Raw genomic sequence first — 19856 nt, 5'->3', positions numbered from 1 at the left:
TCCCATGCAGAAGGTGATTAGGGACGTTGATCCTAGAAGCTGCCCCAGCCTGAGCCACTCCCTGTGCCTCTGGACCTCAAGTCCTCCTCCCCTATGCTCCATTCAAAGTCTTGAGGGCCGGATGGGAGACGCGTCCAAACTCATCCAGACTAGTCAAACTTAAAACAATACAGCGGGGAAGGGGTTCCACTACAGACCTGACTATATACCCCGGGGATTCTTACGGATTAATACGAGGCGTACATTTCTGATACAAAAAAAGGCAAGTAGACACGTTTTTTAATATTTTTGTTGCACCGTTGAAAACGGGTGGAGGCTGTCGGCAGTCGCTTGCCGACTTCACTGTTACTTGGTTGCAGTTTCTCAACAAAACGTGTTCCTAACTTTAACTCACAAAGAAAAACGATTGCCTTGATTCATTCATTTATCTATCTAGGCTGCGTGCAAGTAGGTTGTGGATATGCGTTCATCAACAGCAACAACAAAAAAGCCTTAAGAAAGTGGAATGTGGTCTCTGGTCGGGGTTTGCACATCCAAATCAAAGTGTTTGAGCGACTGGCTCGTTAATTGTCAACATCTGCGTCCTCTGATCTCCAGTAGGACACCAAGAGATCCCAGCACAACCAGTACAACTCCACAAAGGGGGAAAAAACTCTGGTGATGTTGCTTGTTTGTAATGTCGGCAGGAAAATGTAGGCTACATCACGTACAAGACCGATTTAAGATAACGTTAGACAAACATGTGGGTCAAAGTGTGAGGACAATCGGCGTTTGAGGATTGCACTTTATGTTGCTTTTGTTGTATTAATTAGCCTAAAACTGAAAAGTTTGTTCGTTCGGAGCAATCGAAAAGGTCCAGCAGTAGGTATAAAACCCATGTACACTCAGAAGCATAAAAAAAACAAAACTTTTTCACTGTTTTGGCCGAGACTCAATGGTCCCCATTATGGACTCCCTGACTTACTTGTAGCATCCCATCCTTGAATTAGTGGACTATCCTTATCTAACACGATTCAAGAAATGAACAACCCTACGTTTAAAAACTAGTTTTTCACTTTATACCTTTGCTGACAATGGAAAGAGAGGACGCTCAAATGCAGGAACTTAAGTTAAGGACTAAGTTGGGACTATAAAATAATCTTTCTAAAGTAATCTTTCTACTGCTGTATTACCTTTACCCAAGTTCAATGCTGTATTTTGGCTGATGGATATCCTAGAAATTTATAATAAGAATTTGTATTTTATTTTACCAGAAATCTGCAAAACTGACTGATGGATGATTATTATTATGAGTAACCCATGATGTCATCATTCAGACTAGTCCTGGGGGGAATTGTGGCCACTGCTAATGGAATAGTTGTATGATGGCAATGACGAACACTGCTTACATGGCACCTTCTTTTTTTGAGCTCTAGAATCAAATTAATGGAGTTGAAGACAGTTGTTTGGTTGTTTTATCTTAGTGATCAATGTCTTTTGTGATGTCCCCCAGCACATTAAACTCTTTGAGCAGTACTTTTTCGGTTTTGCATTCATTTATCATCAGAGTGGAGCAGATTGGGACAGCTTATTTTTGCGGATCAAACAAACAACATCATTGAAAGATTAGGTATGGTTTCTATTTAGAATGAAGAAGAATATTGACATTAATAACAGATGCCTAGTAGATCAAATATCCAGCTTCCTTAGCATATTTTGTCAATGGCCAACATTTCTTTCTGTGCTCATTAGTGCCTGTAGGAAAGAAGTCACGATGTGTCTATGAAGTCAGCTTTCGCTCTCGCCGTCTCCTAACTAAGAAACGTTTCACAGTTGTTTGACAAACCAAAGTGATGTTGCCTTGAATCATCCAACCATTGCTATGATGATCATTTATATTTGTGATTGTCTTAGTGTAGTGAGCTGTTATTTTCTTTGAACAACTAAGTAAAAGGGGCTTTATGTACATCAACCCCCACCCCCACACAGACACACACCCACCCACACACAAACCTGAGAAATTCAGAGGCACCTTTTGCAGAGGCACTAAATGGTTGAGGTTGAGGCATCATGTGACTTAACTTCCAGGCAGATGTAAGGATATTCCATAAAGGAACATCAGAGCCATCCCCATTGCACTACCCAGAGTGGAACTTCACAACAAGTGTTCCCAACATTGCTCAGACTTTGAAACACATGAACAAGGAGTGAGACAGTCATGAGAAATCAGCAGGAAGTAGCTTTCAAGCCAGTTACAGAAAAGTATTTGTTCATAAGTTATGTTTTATTAACTTTGCATTCCGGATATAGTTTCACCAATGCCCAGGAATTTCCACCACTGTCGTACCCTTGTGTCCAGTGAATGGTGGGGGTTGCTGTGTTTTAAGAGAAGCAGTTAAGATATTGTAATTGCTGTTTCTGATTAGTTCAAATCAGTTGCTGACAAGGCATTCACCAGATTTAAATTTCTTATGCAGCAGAGATAGTACTATCCTTGATGTCTGTCACGCATGTCTGGATGCTCTCAAACATTTTCCACCAGCCCTACTTTGGACAAAGTTCATATTTAAAGTAGGCGACTTGCCCAAAACCAATTCCATAGTGCCCTTTCCCCACTATCTTTAAACGTGTAGCTGGAAAGGTTAGCTCCCTCGGTAAGACGCCACCAGCCAAAGGAGTCCACTGTGTAACACAGACATGTACTCCCCTTAAACGTAGCGCCCTTGGATAGCAGGTCAGTCATCCCAGGCAGCCGCCTTTCCCTCTCCACTCTCTAAAGCTGTGTTCTTTGGCAAATCTCTATCAGAAAGGGTGTGTGTGTGTGTGTGTGTGTGTGTGTGTGTGTGTGTGTGTGTGTGTGTGTGTGTGTGTGTGTGTGTGTGTGTGTGTGTGTGTGTGTGTGTGTGTGTGTGTGTGTGTGTGTTCTCAGACAGCTGCTCTCGGGCTCAAATTTTTGTTTCCTAATATCTATGATGTGTCTGGCCATTATTATTAGTTAAGTATTAGTTGTTTACATCTTCGTGCCTGCATGTACATCAAGGATGGGGGTGCATGTATGACTATGGTTCAGTATCTGAACATTTAATATTTTTTGGTCAAGATGACCATGTGGTATAATCTGGGTCATTATCGGGGCACAGAAGACAAGCATGTTGCTAAATCCATTGATGACGCACTTGGTAATATCGGTTCACTCTTCTGTCAATAACACAGGCATTTTATCTTCTTTAGGGGCCAATGCACCCTCAATAACCACAGCACATTAATCTGTAGGAATTATAGATCTTTTCAGCATGATGACGTGTCACAAATGGGTTTATGGCCAGAACTGTATCCTACTGCATCTTCTGACCACTGAGATGATGAAGCAGAGCAGCCTTAATATCCATTTGCCTGAATGCTTTCATTTGTGAATTTTGGTATAAATATTTTTAACAAAAATCACAAAAGCAAACATATTTAATCTGAAATATTCTAAATCCATAATATTTGATCAGTATGGAAATTCAATTTAGCCTTATATGAACCGTTGCACCTCAATGATGGTCTGCTGTGAACTCCATACCAGTCAGCCATCTTGGTAATCCTTTATGAATTTAATCATTGCTGTCAGGTTTTCTCTCTTGCAGGATTTGACACGACAGGCAGGAAGTTCATGCAGCCACACACTCTTTATTAATGGGATTGTGTCACTGGCTGCATGGCAGCTCCCTTCTAATCTGGGCTAGTGGGTTATGAGCCCACGACGACCAGGGGTGTGTCCAGACTCGAGGCACTATTATTAAGTATGTAGTCACTCTGAAATCTAGGAATAATGCTGTATATTGCTCCCGGAAGATTGAAACCCCTTTTTAATAATTTCCATCAAATTATTCTGTGTTGTGATAATGGGGAAGCACAGCTGTTTCTCTGGACACAGCTGTCCCAATAACTAAACCTAACACTGCACATTCCGTTACAATCAACTTTTTCTTCTGTTAACTACATTGAAATGGCCTACAACTTCTGGTAATTGATGTGCCAGATATAGGAGTGGTAAGCTTATATATGCTGCAGTGCCAAGGCAATTTCAGTGCAGCTCTGTTGCTTCCTTTATGGAAAGCCTCTGAACGTCCATCACTTTGTATTATAGGTAGGGATTTATAGGGTCTCCAACTCTCCAACTGAACCATGATTGCTAAAAACAGGGTTTCATGGGAACATTTACTGATTCTGTGTAGGTGGATATTGACAAGCATGAATAAGTGTGCATGACGCCAGGACGTTCTGCCTCTGCTTTTCCATTCAGTGCTGCTAAATTGAAAGGTTAAATTATGACCAAGCAATGAATTAGGATAAATGCATGTTTTATACTTTTTCTATTGGTGCCACTTTTTCTGACATTTTGGTTAAGCAGCCTTTTTGTGTGTGTGTGTGTGTGTGTGTGTGTGTGTGTGTGTGTGTGTGTGTGTGTGTGTGTGTGTGTGTGTGTGTGTGTGTGTGTGTGTGTGTGTGTGTGTGTGTGTGTGTGTGTGTGTGTGTGTGTGTGTGTGTGGTTTCTTAACAGGGATAAATTGGTGGAGACCAGCACTGAAGAATATTCTGTTCCTCTCGTCTGGGTCCGTCAGTTGAGAAATGCATAAGGCCTATAACGATTTAGGCTTTTTTGTGCGGAAAAATTAGCATAAGAGTAAAAAAGAAGAAGCTTGCTACCCTTTTTCAAATGGGCTTGTGCCCATGCTGAGTATGAGTCTGTCTCTGAAAGTAGAATCTGGCCCCCCTACTAAGAACTAGAAAACCTTCTTTATGGGCTCATAACATTGTGCCCTCCAGTAGCACCGAAGTCATAGGGACTAGTTTTGACAGAACTCTTGGACAAAATAACAACTCAAAAATAAACCTTGGAGTCCTCCCAAAATGCCCTTGGACTTGTAGAGCGTTAATGGTTTTCAGGGCCTAAACACCCAATACTAGATACTCTTTACACTTTAAGAGCTCTCACAATGAACTAAGGCCATCTCAACATTCCAAGATCCCATCTCCGAGTTGTTGACGTCTGTGTCGACAGCGATAAGGCACTGGGATGAGGGCCGTGATATTCATCCTTTTCTCCTTCAGTGCCAGCTTGCAGGAGTTCCCCTCCAACCATGTAATAACCAGGATCAGCCCTGCCTCATAAATCTTTTCTTAATTGACAGTTGGCTAGTCCCATTTGTACATGCATTAGGCCTAAATACATCCAGAATGAGCTATCAAATCCTAATTTTGGTCAACCCTCTAATAGTGAGAGATAACAATTGATTTTAGTTCTTGGCATTTAAGAAAGGAATGATATTCTTTCTGATGGTCATATCATATCCTCATCATCATCTAAAAAGTTTACCAGAGGAAAAGCTATTTCTAAAAAGCCTATAATTCCTTCAGAATATATCAAAATGTTCATTGTGCAATTTCAGATTGATTGTGCATCTTTAACATGCAAATAAAATAAAAGATCTGTTAGACCTCAACCCTTATTTATTATCTCTATAGCCCTTGACCGAGGCTGTCATGCCACAAGCTCCTATGTGGCTCCATTGAAGTAACATCACTGCTGTTGCCGAACTAAAAAAGAGCGTGTTTTCTTTTCTCTGCTGAAGGCCGCGGTGAACAATGATGGATGAGCTTCAGGCCCCACTGATACAACAGCAGGCATGGGTTATGTGGACCAGGCCTTGAACGTGCCCCTCTTTTATCTCCAGTGCTATAGCTCCAGGATTACTGCGCCAGAGCGGCCAGGGGGGAAACACTGGACCAGAAAACTGCCATCCCAAGCAGGGTCTTTGTCCGTGTGGCCCTCGGGCCGTGACCCTATACCCTTCCCCAAAATATAACCCTACAACTGTTTGGATATGGATACATAGGCTGATAGTTTACTGTAGTCGAGGATTTTGAGGAATGTTCTTGGATGTAAACGGGAGCTAAATGCAGCAGCAGCAGACCCCAACCGAGCTGGACGATTGGAGGTCAAGAGCAGAGTTCTGTTACGCAATTCCCTCGGTGGACCCGTTCAGATCCACAGCTTGCCGAGGCTGTATGAAGTAATCATACTGCTACTCCCTCAGACCACCACTGAACAAACATGGCTTCCCTAGAGTATATTTGAGCAGGCTATATTTAGTGTTTTGTTTCTATCTGATCACAAAGTCTTTCCGTGTTGCCTTTTCGACCAGGTTTAATAGACTACTCAAATAACAGCCCCTTGTAGGAATAAGAGGCTCATCGTCTCCGCCTGCATATATACATGTAATCATTTCTCTATTCATTCTCTCTCTTTTAGGGGGGGAGACGAAGCTGCCAACATGGAGGTGAAGACTTCACTCCTAGATAACATGATCGGGGTCGGCGACATGGTTCTCCTCGAGCCGCTGACGGAGGACTCGTTCATCGAGAACCTCAGGAACCGCTTCGACCACAACGAGATCTATGTGAGTCCCTGTGTACCGCGTGCTACGTTGCATGCAAACGTGTCTCTAATTCGTCTCAACTGAAACGTTTACTTTACCATCCGGTAAAGTAAACGTTTCCAGAGTCTGCCCTCTATCCCGAATGTTTAAACGGGCACAATTCGAAACCTCCCTTACGGAAACATCAATTTCCATTTTGTTTTTCACATCATCATTTTTGACACAAAATATACACAAGGAAACAACGCTGGTTTCGAATGATGCGACCACGCTAACCAAGCAACCAACCATTCAATAAATCCTATCACCATGGAATGTAGATGATTCCCTTCTAAACAAAGCAGTACATCCCCAGCTCAGGGACCTAGCTGTGTGGCTGGCTCTGTTGCCTGACCATTTTCCCACTGCAGAGTGCTGGCCCGGGTGTGTGCTAACTGGGGTCCCTAGATCAGCATGTTGCCTACGGGCTTTGTGCTATGCTACACCATGGGTTTATCTGCGCTCTGCTCTGCATGTTGGCTGCTCCAGACACCAGCCTCCATGATTACAGCTTTGCTTTTCAATCCCATTTGCCCAGAAGGGCCTGGGGCCCTGTGAAATGATGTCACCACAAAGGACCCTGATTGGCTCGGCCAGCTCCATCCATTTTTTTCTGTCGAGCTGTAGCCACTTCCTGCCTACGCGCTTGGATGGTTCTGCTTTGACATTGTAGATACCACGTTTTCCTTTTTCTAAAAGTGAAAACATTACCAGTTTGACTCTGATCCAATGGTAATGTAATAGCAGGGTTGTAAATACTCTTTTGTATTGTGTGTGTGTGTGTGTGTGTGTGTGTGTGTGTGTGTGTGTGTGTGTGTGTGTGTGTGTGTGTGTGTGTGTGTGTGTGTGTGTGTGTGTGTGTGTGTGTGTGTGTGTGTGTGTGCGTTTATCTCTATCCACCTTAGCTTTGGCAAATGATTTTTTTTTCTTTTGCTAATATTTGTCAAACCCAAAAAGAATACTTTGATTGCGTTGCGCTGATTAAGCTTCATAGAAGGTAGATGCCTCGCGACTAAAATGGTGACCAGTCGTCTCTTCAAAACCATTCCTAAACCCACACTTATCCTCATGATCTGTGGAGCATATCCTTGTAAATGTATTTCAAACTCCCTCCTCCCCCCTCGCAGCCACACATATCATATGACATGCTTCCATAGCATGAAGGCACATGGCTACTTTTCTCTCCCCGGGACATGGTGTCACAGCTGGATAGAAGCTCAAGAGATTTCCCCAGCACCAGTTTTATTGCTCTGTATGTCTGACCTTCCCTTATGGCTCAATATTTCTCTCAATGGGTTCTGAATGTAGCTCCTCGACATGCTATTAAAAGTGTAGATTTTTTGGTTGAAGACGTAGTCTGGGTTTTTTTTCCCTCACTTTTCCCGTGCAGCTGGTAATTACACACTCTTGCATGGAGATCATATCCCTACCCCACCCCCCTCTGTAGTTTTTTCCAATATGTTCTCTGACTTCACTTCTCTGCATGGAAGGGCTGCTAACACACAGGACTCATTCACAGTGGGACAGAGGTTTTTGCAAACCCCTGCTAGATGTTTGAAATGAACTAGCTTCAGGTGGTGTTTTTGTTCAATAGCCATTGTTGTTTTTTTCTGAATAAACTTTCTCTTTTTAAGGAGCTAACTGGAAATCCTCCTGCCCTTTGGCTACATTGCACAACTCCGATAATGGTTACTGACTATTGCCCTTATACAAACAAAGATAAGAATGATTAGCCTACTGCAGTATTTTTCTGTCTCCATGTTCCTTTTGTGGGGGGGGGGGGGGGGACAATTAGACTGTAGAGGTTCTTCTGAACCATCGTTGTTTTAAAAAGGGTGTTCAATCGTATAAAATCTAATGCCAAAGTGGTCATCATGGATTTGTTTGTCCGTGTACACTCACGGATGGCCATGTTGTCTCTGTCCTGCACACCTAATGATTTTATTCAGTGGTGTTCGCCAGTGGCTTCTGAACAGGCCGTGGGAGCACGGGGTGCACAGGGTCCGGCACTTCTCGCGTGAGAGCGATTTATGCAACGGCCATTAACCCATCGGCTGGAAATATCTATCCTATCAATGTGTAGGGAGTGAGTCACATTTGCTCTTCAGAAGTGACGACTTTATTGCTTCATCTAATTAAAGTCCAAAAATGGATTCAGGGTTAGGTTTTACTTTCCCTGTATCTTTTGTGATAAGTACTTGCATTTTGACCCGTGCGTCATTCCATTTATTGACGCCGATGGCCGCCCGGTGGTCCTGTACAGTAAGCCCACGGACGGTGTTCCCGTTTGTTTCTCCGCATCCCATGGCTCCATGGAGCGCATGCCTGAACAAAACATCAGGAATTCCCAGCTGCTGCGAGCTGACGGAAGCTGAAGTTCCTCGCACCTCTGGTTACATCAGAGTGCTATATTATGCAGTATGAAGGGGCGGCGTGCGGATTGTCAGTGCCTTATTTAATTAACTGTCAGTCATTTAATATTTATTTGATCACAAATACACTGTTAGTTTCTCTAAGGCACTGTGTTTCAGTCGGGTTAGAAAATTGGATTTGAACACTGTATCACTATATGTATCCATCATTCCATGTCGTTTAATAATGCACCAAAAGCCATGAGTACTAAGGTTTTGAGTCTCCACCAATACATAGTAAAAGTCCAATGTGAAACTTTTTTCGCTCAACAGTAGGGATTTGGTCCAGTTAAATATTGAGAGAACATTGCGGAACAGAATAAAAAATAAACTGACACCCACATTGTCCTGAGGTGTCAGTTTCTACCTTCAAATGGATCAATTCTAATAAATTATCCATCTTGGATGGACGAAAACACAGGTCATCATCTATATCGCTGAATTCCTAATAATGAATAGTTAATGGTTTCAACCTGATTGTTGTGTTTCTCCCCATCTTCCTGCAGACGTACATCGGCAGCGTGGTGATCTCTATGAACCCCTACCGGTCCCTGCCCATCTTCACACCGGAGAAGGTGGAGGAGTACCGCAACAGGAACTTTTACGAGCTCAGTCCACACATGTGAGTCCCGCGCCCGGCCTCCCTCCTTCCCCTCTGTTGCCCTCTGGGATCCGAAGTGGACGTCCTAATTCTGTTTTAGTATGTACTTTGTTTTGATTCCCCGTGGTGCTTGTTAGAGATTTCATCCAGTTTCCTCTGAGCAGAACAGGAGGAGCAAGTCCTGCTTGTTGGACGTGACTCGCGGTTTTGATTTAACGATGCCATATTTGGCCTTATAAATAAAATCATTCTTTGATGAATAGATGGAAAAACAACGCCTAGTTGTACAATAAAGACTACATAATTTAATTTAATTTACGGGCATGTTAATAGCCTCCTTTTTTTAGAAGGGTTGGACATTCAAACCATGTCCACGACAACACAACCCCTTCGTTCATGTAGTACAACTAAAGGACAAAGGGTCTTGGCAGCACCGCTTGGCTCCAGCTTCCTGGTTTGCTGTGCGCTGTAGACGGCTTGCTAATCGGTTGGACGTTGTTATTAATTACACACCCAGAGTTAGTGCTAAGCTACACCGGGCCGCGTTGTACGCGCGGGGCGGTGAGAGTGACAGTGGGGCCATTCAGGAGTCCATGTCACACACGGCGGGCGGCCGTCTGTCCGTCAGCACGCTTGGCAAGCTCCGGTGCCGTGCTGCCGAGCTAAAACAAAAGACAAGCAATTAGCCCTCACTGACTCTCTGCAACCCGGGGATGTAGGCTGGTCCACAGCCCGGACTGGTTCTACAGGGGGAAGCGGCAGGCGGGCGGTGTTGGTTGAAGAACTGTCTTTACCCAAACGGCTGGAGTCTGCCGTATCCTCTCCGCTATTGATTCATGGCGCCTGGAGCTCGTACGTTACCTGACCCTGAGAGAGGAAAGTTCTTCTTCTGCCTGTGTCTCGATTCCTTGTTGGCTTATGCAGATATCTATTCGCTCCCACCTTTATTGACCTCAATCTCCTCTCCATGTCTCAAACCAACTCAAATAATGCAATTGGTGTTTTGGTTTTCCAATACTTTCTACAAGGGCAACAACATGGAGCATATTTGTTTTAGTCGAAAAACATTTTACTTTTCTCTTATACCATGTTGGTCAACCTACAAGAACCGAGACCCTACAAGTCATCTCTCGGCCCACGTCTGAGATCGTTATCGGCTTGGGCCGCGGTGCAGGGTCAGAGGTGAAGGGAGTCGAGGGGAGAGGTCTGTCATGAATGGTATTATAGGATTCCTGAGACAACCAGAAACGTGCACTAAGCGTGCGGCCAGCCCCTGTGCTAGGTTGGGGGTGCGAGGCTGCCTGGGTACGTGCTAGGCTGGTTTAGACTGGTGCTGACGGCAGCTCATCACCAGATGGAGAGCACCTGACCCAATCTCAAGTAAAACACTCAGATGTTTAGAAACGCAAACTATCCGTACATTTTTCTACCAATTTATTTTTCATAGCTGTCTGACAGTGTAGTGGTATAAAATGAATTATTATTCCATAAAAACGTATATGAATAATTAAATGATGTGATGGCCACAGTCAGAATTCAAATGTGATTGATTAGTGGCGATCGTCGCCCATAGGTCAGTGAGAAACTTGAAACTATTTAATAACTGGGGGATTTGAACATGGGCTCCCCCCAGCATGCCGCTCTTGGATCTTGAAGTGTGTCAGCGCCCGGGGTGGCGCCGCCCCAAGGTTTAGTTCTGACGCTGACCCAGCGCTGGGCAGTTTCTGAGCTTGACGTGTGTCCTTCCTTACTCGACAACTATGTGATGATTTTACAAAGGTGATACCGTTTCCAATTCCCTGTTCAATCTCAGATTTACACATTGTCCCGACATAATGGTGATTCAGCAGTCGGCCCAAGATCCATCTCTGAGATATGGATCCAGTTTGCTCAGCTTTATGACAGTATTCTTTGAAAGGGGAAGATTTGAGGCTTCTTTAACTGTTCAGGCCCAAGAAATGGCACTGAATTCCCGGCAAGAGGGCAATTGTTTTGAGAGATGGTCCATGCATTGATCTTGACCCTCCTTTCACACCATCTGCACCAGGCTTGTCTGGTGTCATCATTAGGCCCCTTGTAACACTAAACCTGCCTTCCTGTCCAGACATTCTGACAGCCATGCCTCACAAAACCAAGGCTAAAACGTGCTATCAACCCTACTGAACTTGGATAGTTTCCTTCCCAGTTTGAATATGATCTACATGCCTATTGTTTTTATTATATTCTAGCCATTATTAAACTAAAGATGACATTTGTAGGCCTTTCATCAATTAAATGAAGGTTGCCATTTATCAAAGTACGGTAGTGTTCTACTTTGTTAGTTATTCCAGTGTTTTCTTTAAATCCATTTATTTTATCAATGCGATGGTGCCCAAATATTGCCCGCCTGAACATTTGTGGGATTTTCACTATTTGACTAGTGACTACAAGTTATTCAAATCAGGACATAGAAAGTAGAATGTAAGCAAATGTAATGGAAATATTTTCTAGTTGTGACAGTGCTAACTTTGGATGACATCACCATTGTTATGGGGGCACTCTTGTTCTGGTTATAAGGGTCAGAGAGGATTTTCCTTTGTGTTCCCAAGTAGCTCCTGCTTTTTAAATGTTCTCCATTTTTTTTCGCGGGATCCCATGAAGTGGCTGAGCGGTGCAGAGTTTCCACAGGAGGGGGGGTCGGCCAGAGATGTTCTGGCAAGTGTCAGAGGAGACACTAATTAAAGTCCCACCGATGCAGTGTGTGTGGGGGAGGTGGGCCTGTCCACCAAATGTTCTCATTTCTTTCTAGAGACACTTCAACCAAACTTGGTTTTGGCATTCATTTTTAATTGTGTTTAACCAAAACATTTTTTTTTACCATTTATTCCTCATGCAAAACTTAATGAGTGTGCTTTTTCTTTCTCTGCCGTGTCTTATAAGGAGAGAACCAGGGGCCTTGAACAGTTTAGGGAATTTACCGGGGCTGCCATCGCCAGAAAGTTCAAAGCTCTCAGTTAAAAATAAACCATTACCACGTGAATGGAGGATGACATGCACGTATTAATTAAAGCACCTTCACGCAACGTTACTCTGTACTTGCTGCAGCCTTGGGGTTGTAAGCTCTGAGCAGCCCATGGTGAAACAGGGTGTGTGGGGGGGAAGAGGCGGACCACCCGGCTGAATGGGCTGTACGCAGGAGTTAACCCAGGGTTATGAATCGTACCCAGGCCGGTTTTATTTAAAGTCAGTACATGAATGGGAAAACTGCATTATCCAAAAGTCATCTCCGGGGAGGATTCTATTGGGTTTCAGTTGTTTAGTGTTTTTTCTTCATTCACAATGGGGACCTCAATTTTGTGACCGCCTCAAAAAGATGTTTGTCACTTGTTGACCCACAAATATGATGTTAAAAGGGTTGGAGTGTGTGTGCGTGTGGCTGAGCGTTTTATAGAGGACAAATACTAAGAGCCTCGTTTCGACTAGCAGCCCTCACACACTACAAACACAGACGCACCCAGCCTGGGTAAATGACAAGGCTGTGTCAATTGAAAGTGTTCATTTGCTGTGTGGAATAGAATTTGGGAAAAGCCCTTTTGAGAGGCACGAACATGACTTTACTAGACGTCTAAATAGAATGGCTCTCTTTTTGAATTTGTTACCAACCGTTCAAATCAGGGGTCGCAGAACCAGCACTTTTTCCAACAACAAAATGGTTTTGATTTAATTTGTTAGCCTCAAAAAATGCACGTCTGTGTGTGTGTGTGTCAGTAATTTAATCAACAATGTTTCTAGGAAGCGTTGTATAGATTCCAAAAATGGTTTATATTTGGTATCTTGTGTATCGCCCTTGGTACTTATTTCTGAGTTAGTCATTTGTTTTTCTCTCCTTGAGCGACACTTCCGTGTGTGTGTGTGTGTGTGTGTGTGTGTGTGTGTGTGTGTGTGTGTGTGTGTGCAGATGGCCTCCCAGGTTGTTAATGGACTAGTTCCCCTTATTCGTTGGATCAGAGGCCACTGCTGGGCCAGCGGTGGCCTCAAAGAGCCTGCAGTAGTCAGTATGCGGAGCGCTTGATGGGTCCGATGTCTCTGTTCTGTTGCCTTTAACTGCTCCAGCATTGTATCGTCCGTCAGTCACTCCCTTTCAACCCCTTGAACATCCTCTGCTCGATTGAGGCAAACGCCCCCCTGTGCACACGAGGCCTCTCATTAATGCTGCGCGTGCAGATGGCCTGCAGCAGCCGGGGGGGGGGGGTTGGTGTGTGTGTGTGTGTGTGTGTGTGTGTGTGTGTGTGTGTGTGTGTGTGTGTGTGTTGTGTCTCCAGGGTGGGATCTCGTTTCTCCATGTGTGATGAGCGTTGAACCCCCCCCCCCCCCCCCCCCCCACGGTCAGGCTCCCAGGTGGAAGCACCTCCGGGATTGAGATTTGCGTTGGTTCTCTGTTCAAAAATTAATTTGTACCGTTCAGAATTGAATGAAGCCTTCTGTTGTGAAACACGGATGAATTATTCAATTAATTATTGCTAATGAAATATCCTGAGCAATTAGATGTTCACTATCTACATTCTAATGCAACTGTAGAGAGGATAGAGAAGTTATCTGCATAATGCATTATGCTTATATGACCAAAAATCTCAATATGCTAATTTTCAATTTGCATCACCCCCCTCCCCACCTCATACTTTATCTCATCCAACTGAGATGAAAAATGTCAAAGAATTTAAAAATTCTAGTGTTTACAAATATAATTCAGTGGGTAGAAAACCCAAAGCCAGGGCTTTGTAAATGTCTTACATAAACACTGAACAGCCCTCAGCGAATGCTCCTCTCCTTCACCTGCTCTGCCGGTTCTTGGGAGCTGTGATCACACGGCGGGGGCACTCTTGTTCTGAACTTGACTGCGTGTCGCTGTGTGGGTGATTTTTAATAGCCCTTTGTAGATCCCACTCATCCAGTGCACCCACACAAAGGGGTGATGTGCTAGTCCTTCTGAATCGCAGGATCATTGTTTTGCCTTGCATTGTGGCCACAGGCCAGGTGTCATTATTAGACTAGTGCAAATATGCCTATTCTAAAAGAGAAATCTACCTTTTTTTTTAATCTTTTTGTCGTTGATTTATATTTGTTTATTTTTCTGGAAAACCAAGATAAACCTACATAAGAAACGGCTATCTTTCATCTGCATGATGGTTCATAATGGAATTTCTTCATTAATTTTCCCAACTCAATATAAAAGGCTGGCGTGTGTCTGTTGTTTACGGCATCTGTCGAGATGCACTCAGAGGGTGCAGCCCTCGTGCCCTTTGACCGAATACATCCATTCATTCGTTCTCTCCCTCCTGTGTATGGATAATTTCAGGAGGGTGCCATGGAAGGGCCTGCAGATCTGTGTGGTATAAGCCCTGATTAAAACCAGACTGCACGGGGGAGTACGCTAATTGTAAGGGCTGCTTGTGAGGCCGACATCACACTGAGAAAGCGTACTTTTCACTCTAGTGTGTGCATGTGGGTGGTTATGTGTGTGTGAGAGAGGGAGAGAGAGAGAGTGGTGTGAATTATTAACATCCTGGTAAAATTGCTCTCGGACCTCAAAGATGGAAAAATGCTATTTAACAAGCTTAACAAATTATGAGGGGGGGGGGGGGGGGCTGCCATTTCAAGTAAATCCTTTCAATGTCCGCATCAGACCCTGATTTGGTCCTTTAGAAACGCAGCCCTTTTTAACGTGATCATGGCACGCATGTGCCACACAGTGGAGGATGGCCTTTCCTTCTCTTATCTAGGAGTCTTTGCAAGATGTTTGGCCATATTGCAGCTGCAATCTCCTGGCATCTTTGTTCAGTTGATGAGCTGCAGATATTTCTACAGCCAGATATTTCTACAGCCTTATTTCATCGGGCGATCCCCAGATCTGTCTGATGATGTTGAGGGTTTTCAAACGGCGGTGAGGCATTATGTGCCCGTGATCATTGGCGCCTGGGGGCCGGCCACATTAACTTACTATGAACTTTGGACCTGTTTATGGAGTCGCAGCCTCACACCTCTGTTTGCACGCCAGTGTTGGGACACAACAAAGTGCAGCCAAGGGAACAAGGATGCCATTTATGCAATCGTTATGAAATGCTGTTTTTATTGCCTGTTGGTTATCCTTTTTTATTGTCATTCTCTTCTTATTCTGATCTGGCATCAAGGGAAAGGTGCTAACCTCTCGTCATTGTTTTTATTATCTTGTAATCACCACACTGATGGAAAATATAATCTGCTTCCTTGGTTTCACACCCTGTTTTGGCCGGGTGCAAGGTCAAGATGATGCAATGTTTCTCTGCCTACTGTTTCTTTTGTTTGTCCTCATTTGATTAATATTTTTCCTTAGTTTGTGAGTCATTTAAGCCACCTCACCTATGTGGATGTTCTGCAACAGTCCTGCTGTGAGGTGTGATTGTGTTTTGGTGTTTTATAACAACCATTTGCTTTTGACTTTGAGACTGCCCACACAGTGCATTATCTTCTCTGTGCTTACAGTGAGACCTGGCTGCAAGTAGGTGGTTTGAATTGGGCTCTTGTGAAAGGCCATGTTGCCATCAGATGGGAACAGTGGGTGAGAGAGCCAGAGAGAGAATTGCATAATAGATGAGATATGATGGCGGGATGTTAGATGTCCTAGCTGTGTGTGTGTGAGTGTGTGTGCATCTTCTCTCCAACAGTTTTCCTTATCTCTGAAGTGTGATAAGAAAATGCAAATATCTATTTTACATGAAAAGAACATCAGTTTGTAGACAAAGCCTTGTTATGTATATTCAAAGTACGGACCTGAACAGTGACGCTTTTCCCTCTCCACAGTTTTAATATTTGTTAATCGACTCCTCAATGATTGAAAAACTGTGAGCACAGCTTTGGGTGGCAACTGAAATCTAGGAGGGCCATTTGTGATTTTACCACTTGTAAACTTATTCGGTTGGCCGGGCCAAGGCAATGGACAAATATTAAATTAAAGTAGGGATACAAATACACAGTTGTTTTCGCCATACTGTGTGTCGCCCCGTTGTTAAATACAGCATGGTAATTACCCTTGGGCCTGGCCTCCATTGTTCGGTTGATATTTGTGATCTTAAGGGGATGGTTTATGGATTCTCTATTGTTGCCAGGATCGCCTGGCATCTATGTAAAACCTCCTCCATTCATTGCCTGAACAAAAGCTGGCAGCCACTATCTGTATACACAGCTTATATAACCATGTGACTTGGCCCTAACGGGAAGATATTGACAAAATTATTATAAATTGGGTAAATCATTAACCAAGCCAATATCAAACGCCAGAACCAAGGTCTTAACTGTTTGCAATCTACCAAGAAGGGACAGTAAAATGTTGAAGCCAAAGATTAATTTTGTTTTGGGTGTAAAGGTGAAATGGATCGTTAATTGTGTACTATATATTACATGACGGGTACAAAGGGTTTAAATCCAGTCTTCGGACGATAATCTGATTTTTGATTCGACACGGGCTGCGGAAAAAAACTGCTGTTGCCCATGAGTCTATTTATACAGTTATTTCCCTTATCATGAATGCTGTGCTGTGTTTTCTTTGTCATAACATTCCTTAATATATTTACCATGACTTGGACTGTAAATTACATATGTGGTAGTTTTGGAAGCACACAAAAAATCCTGTTACTTTGTCTAATCTTTGGTTGTTGATGCGGCCAAGTGCATATAGCAAACATTGGAACACATTTTGTTGGGTCACATGCCTCCAATCAACTCGAGCAAAACCAATTTGAGCAAATCCGAAATCGGGATTGCAATTTGTTTTCTCACCACAGATTGTTTTTTCCCGACGGATTCTCGTTGTTTCATGTCACCCTTCAGGTGAAGGAAACAATGTGCCTGGTTATTGCTTGCTTTACCTTACCATTGGATTTCGGGAAATGCTACAAGTGAAACTGGGTGTGAGAGGAAGACCCACATCCGTTAATAGTACAACAGGCAATCCGGTATTGCCTGTCGTACCCATAATGGCTCTAGCATCTAGACTGACAGAGCCTCTTGTTGTTGATCTGGACTGTGTAGTAATTGGGGCCGGGTCGTCCCGAGGCCACTGCTTCCTCCCAAGATGTCCAGAGACTCTGTCCTACAAAGGCCCTCTTAATGGCTGAGTGTCTAGCTGTAGCTGTAGACATCCTTCTGACTAACTAAGGCTAAAGTACTCAAATATGGAGTGACGTCCTGTCTGAGCAATATAATCCACTATTGTATATTCAATTGACCTCGTATTCTATTTATTTAATCTACTGTATACTTCCAACAGTAAGGAGATTGCGTTTTAGGAAAGATGTGAGTATTCCCTATCTCTAAGCCCTCAATTTGGGGGCTAAAAACGAATGGATATATTTGGTCACTTCTCCACTCAGCTGAAACATTCCCATATAGCTAAAATACCAGGTCCCTAGGGACTAGTATTACCAGAATATTTCCGCGGATCCATTATTTTCAGATTCTTTTCCTTCTTGTGTGCTGGATTCGGACATTCATTTAATCCTTTAGTAGGTTATATAAAGTGCATGCAAGTCTTTATTACACAAGGCATATACATGGATCTGGCACTTGTGAATTGTGCCATTTTCCGCTTCACTTTGTAGCCTAGTATTGGAGACTGAAGGTTAAGGAGACCAAAAGGAGGCAAGTGCATGTTGAATCCCCAAGCTCTGCGTTCAAGATCTTTTACTGCGGTATGCTGTGCATCCATGGGACTGAAGGCTCCCAGGGGGGCTTGTCACGCCATCCCCTAGCCCTGGGGCAATTGTGCTGTGAAGAACATCAGTTCTCTGTCGTTTTGGGGCAGTTGTTTGGATTCCTGCACTCGGGGAGAAGCTTGGCAGTGGGGTTCGGTGGCTCGGTGGTAGACCCCGGCAGACAAATGATTGCGCCGTTCAACCAACTCTCTTAGATTTCAAGCTCTTCTTTAGTTTTTAAAGGGGCTGTGATCAGCTCTAAGCGGAGAGGTGGGTGGTTGGGCGAATCGCCTTGTTATATCTGCAGCTCTGCTGTTTAATGTGCCCCGAGGTTTTATTTCGTCTTCAGTAAACAATCAAGTGTCAGACGCACACGTATGCACGTTCGTAGAATAAACCCTGCTTTGTCTACTGGTCAAAACTCTGTTTCGCTCAAGAGACGGGATTCCTCAGTCCCCCCCCCCTCTCCCTGTTTCTCTCCTTCTTTCTTTTCAAGAAGCAGTCCCAAAAACTTCTAAGTAGTGTGCTCACCCCGGCCACAGAAAACAAAATTACTGAGCACTGAGCTAGGCTAAAGTCCTGAACCCCCTCTGAGTCATACGGGGGTCAGCTGAAGAGAGTGGAGACGCAGTGTGGGGCGCTAAATAAGCACTTTAAGCAGCAATCTTTATATGAGGTGGCTTACGGGCCAGAGGTTCTTTGCCCTGTCTGTTTTGCTGAAAGACAAACAAAAGCTTCCCTGTGTTTTGTTGGGAGTCCACGTCTGTGACTGTAATGGTTTATGTGATGCTGTGCTGCCTGATTATTTATAGTTTTCCTGTCCCGTTTGCTGACTAGGCTTCCCCTCCCTGAGTTTTTATAGCAGGACTGCCACAGATGGACGCCGTCTGTCCAAACCATATTCTCCTATTCTTCTCGTGTGTGTGTGTGTGTGTCTGTCTGTCTGTCTGTCTGTCTGTCTGTCTGTCTGTCTGTCTGTCTGTCTGTCTGTCTGTCTGTCTGTCTGTCTGTCTGTCTGTCTGTCTGTCTGTCTGTCTGTCTGTCTGTCTGTCTGTCTGTCTGTCTGTCTGTCTGTCTGTCTGTCTGTCTGTCTGTGTGTGTGTGTGTGTGTGTGTGTGTGTGTGTGTGTGTGTGTGGGGGTGGGTCTTGACGTGCACATGTAAATCAAATGTGTTTTTAAGTACTCTGCTGCTGTAGGCTGATGGGCTGACCGATATTGACAATACAGTTTGACTCCACAAATCCACCTCCAACACGATTGAAAGACGAGAGTGTTATCCCTTTAAAGTAATGTCTTTGCAAACACTCTGTGTGACGGGGCGACTGTGTGGTGTCTAGCGAGTGCTGAGCTCCGCCTCCCCTTGCCACCTGGCCCTCCAGACTCAGGAAAGAGTCTGGAGGGCCTTCCTGGTCGGCAGGATCTGCGTTCCAGACGGACTTCCTGAAGCCTCCGGAGAAGCGACCTCTTAACAATGAGATCACCAGCTACTGTACAAAGGACAGCTCCCCCTGTCGCCCCACTGTACACCAGCCGACCGGTTAGATACATGTTTAGTTAAAAAAAAAAAAAAGAAAAAGAGCCTTACACTTTTTTTTCATGCAAGTTGGCAAAAAGTGTTGTCGGTCACGGTTCTGCTCTCAGGGAGCCGTGAGGACGATCTCCGCGTCCCCCGCCTGACTCAGCAGCCCCTAATAG

The 19856-nt window shown here is 44.1% G+C and overlaps 1 protein-coding gene across 8 annotated transcripts in view; it reads left to right on the top strand.

The window, feature by feature from the left end:
• Nucleotides 1–40: 40 nt before the first annotated feature.
• The window catches only part of myo1b (myosin IB), a 52791-nt gene continuing 32975 nt past the window's right edge, over nt 41–19856 (top strand). For 7 of the 8 annotated variants that reach the window (XM_030342742.1, XM_030342740.1, XM_030342741.1 and 4 more), the window contains exons 1-3: nt 41–262; nt 6278–6425; nt 9361–9476. In XM_030342742.1, coding sequence (XP_030198602.1) covers nt 6300–6425; nt 9361–9476 — 242 coding nt within the window. In that variant the 5' untranslated portion in view covers nt 41–262; nt 6278–6299. Of the gene's footprint in view, nt 263–6275; nt 6426–9360; nt 9477–19856 lie in introns of all 8 variants that reach the window. The other variant, XM_030342739.1, reaches the window with a different exon arrangement.

Source organism: Gadus morhua, chromosome 20 (genome assembly GCF_902167405.1).
Source record: "Gadus morhua chromosome 20, gadMor3.0, whole genome shotgun sequence".
In the NCBI taxonomy this organism is placed as follows: Eukaryota; Metazoa; Chordata; class Actinopteri; order Gadiformes; family Gadidae; genus Gadus; species Gadus morhua.
Note: the sequence above shows the minus strand (reverse complement) of the source record. Positions and strands in the feature narration are given on the sequence as shown.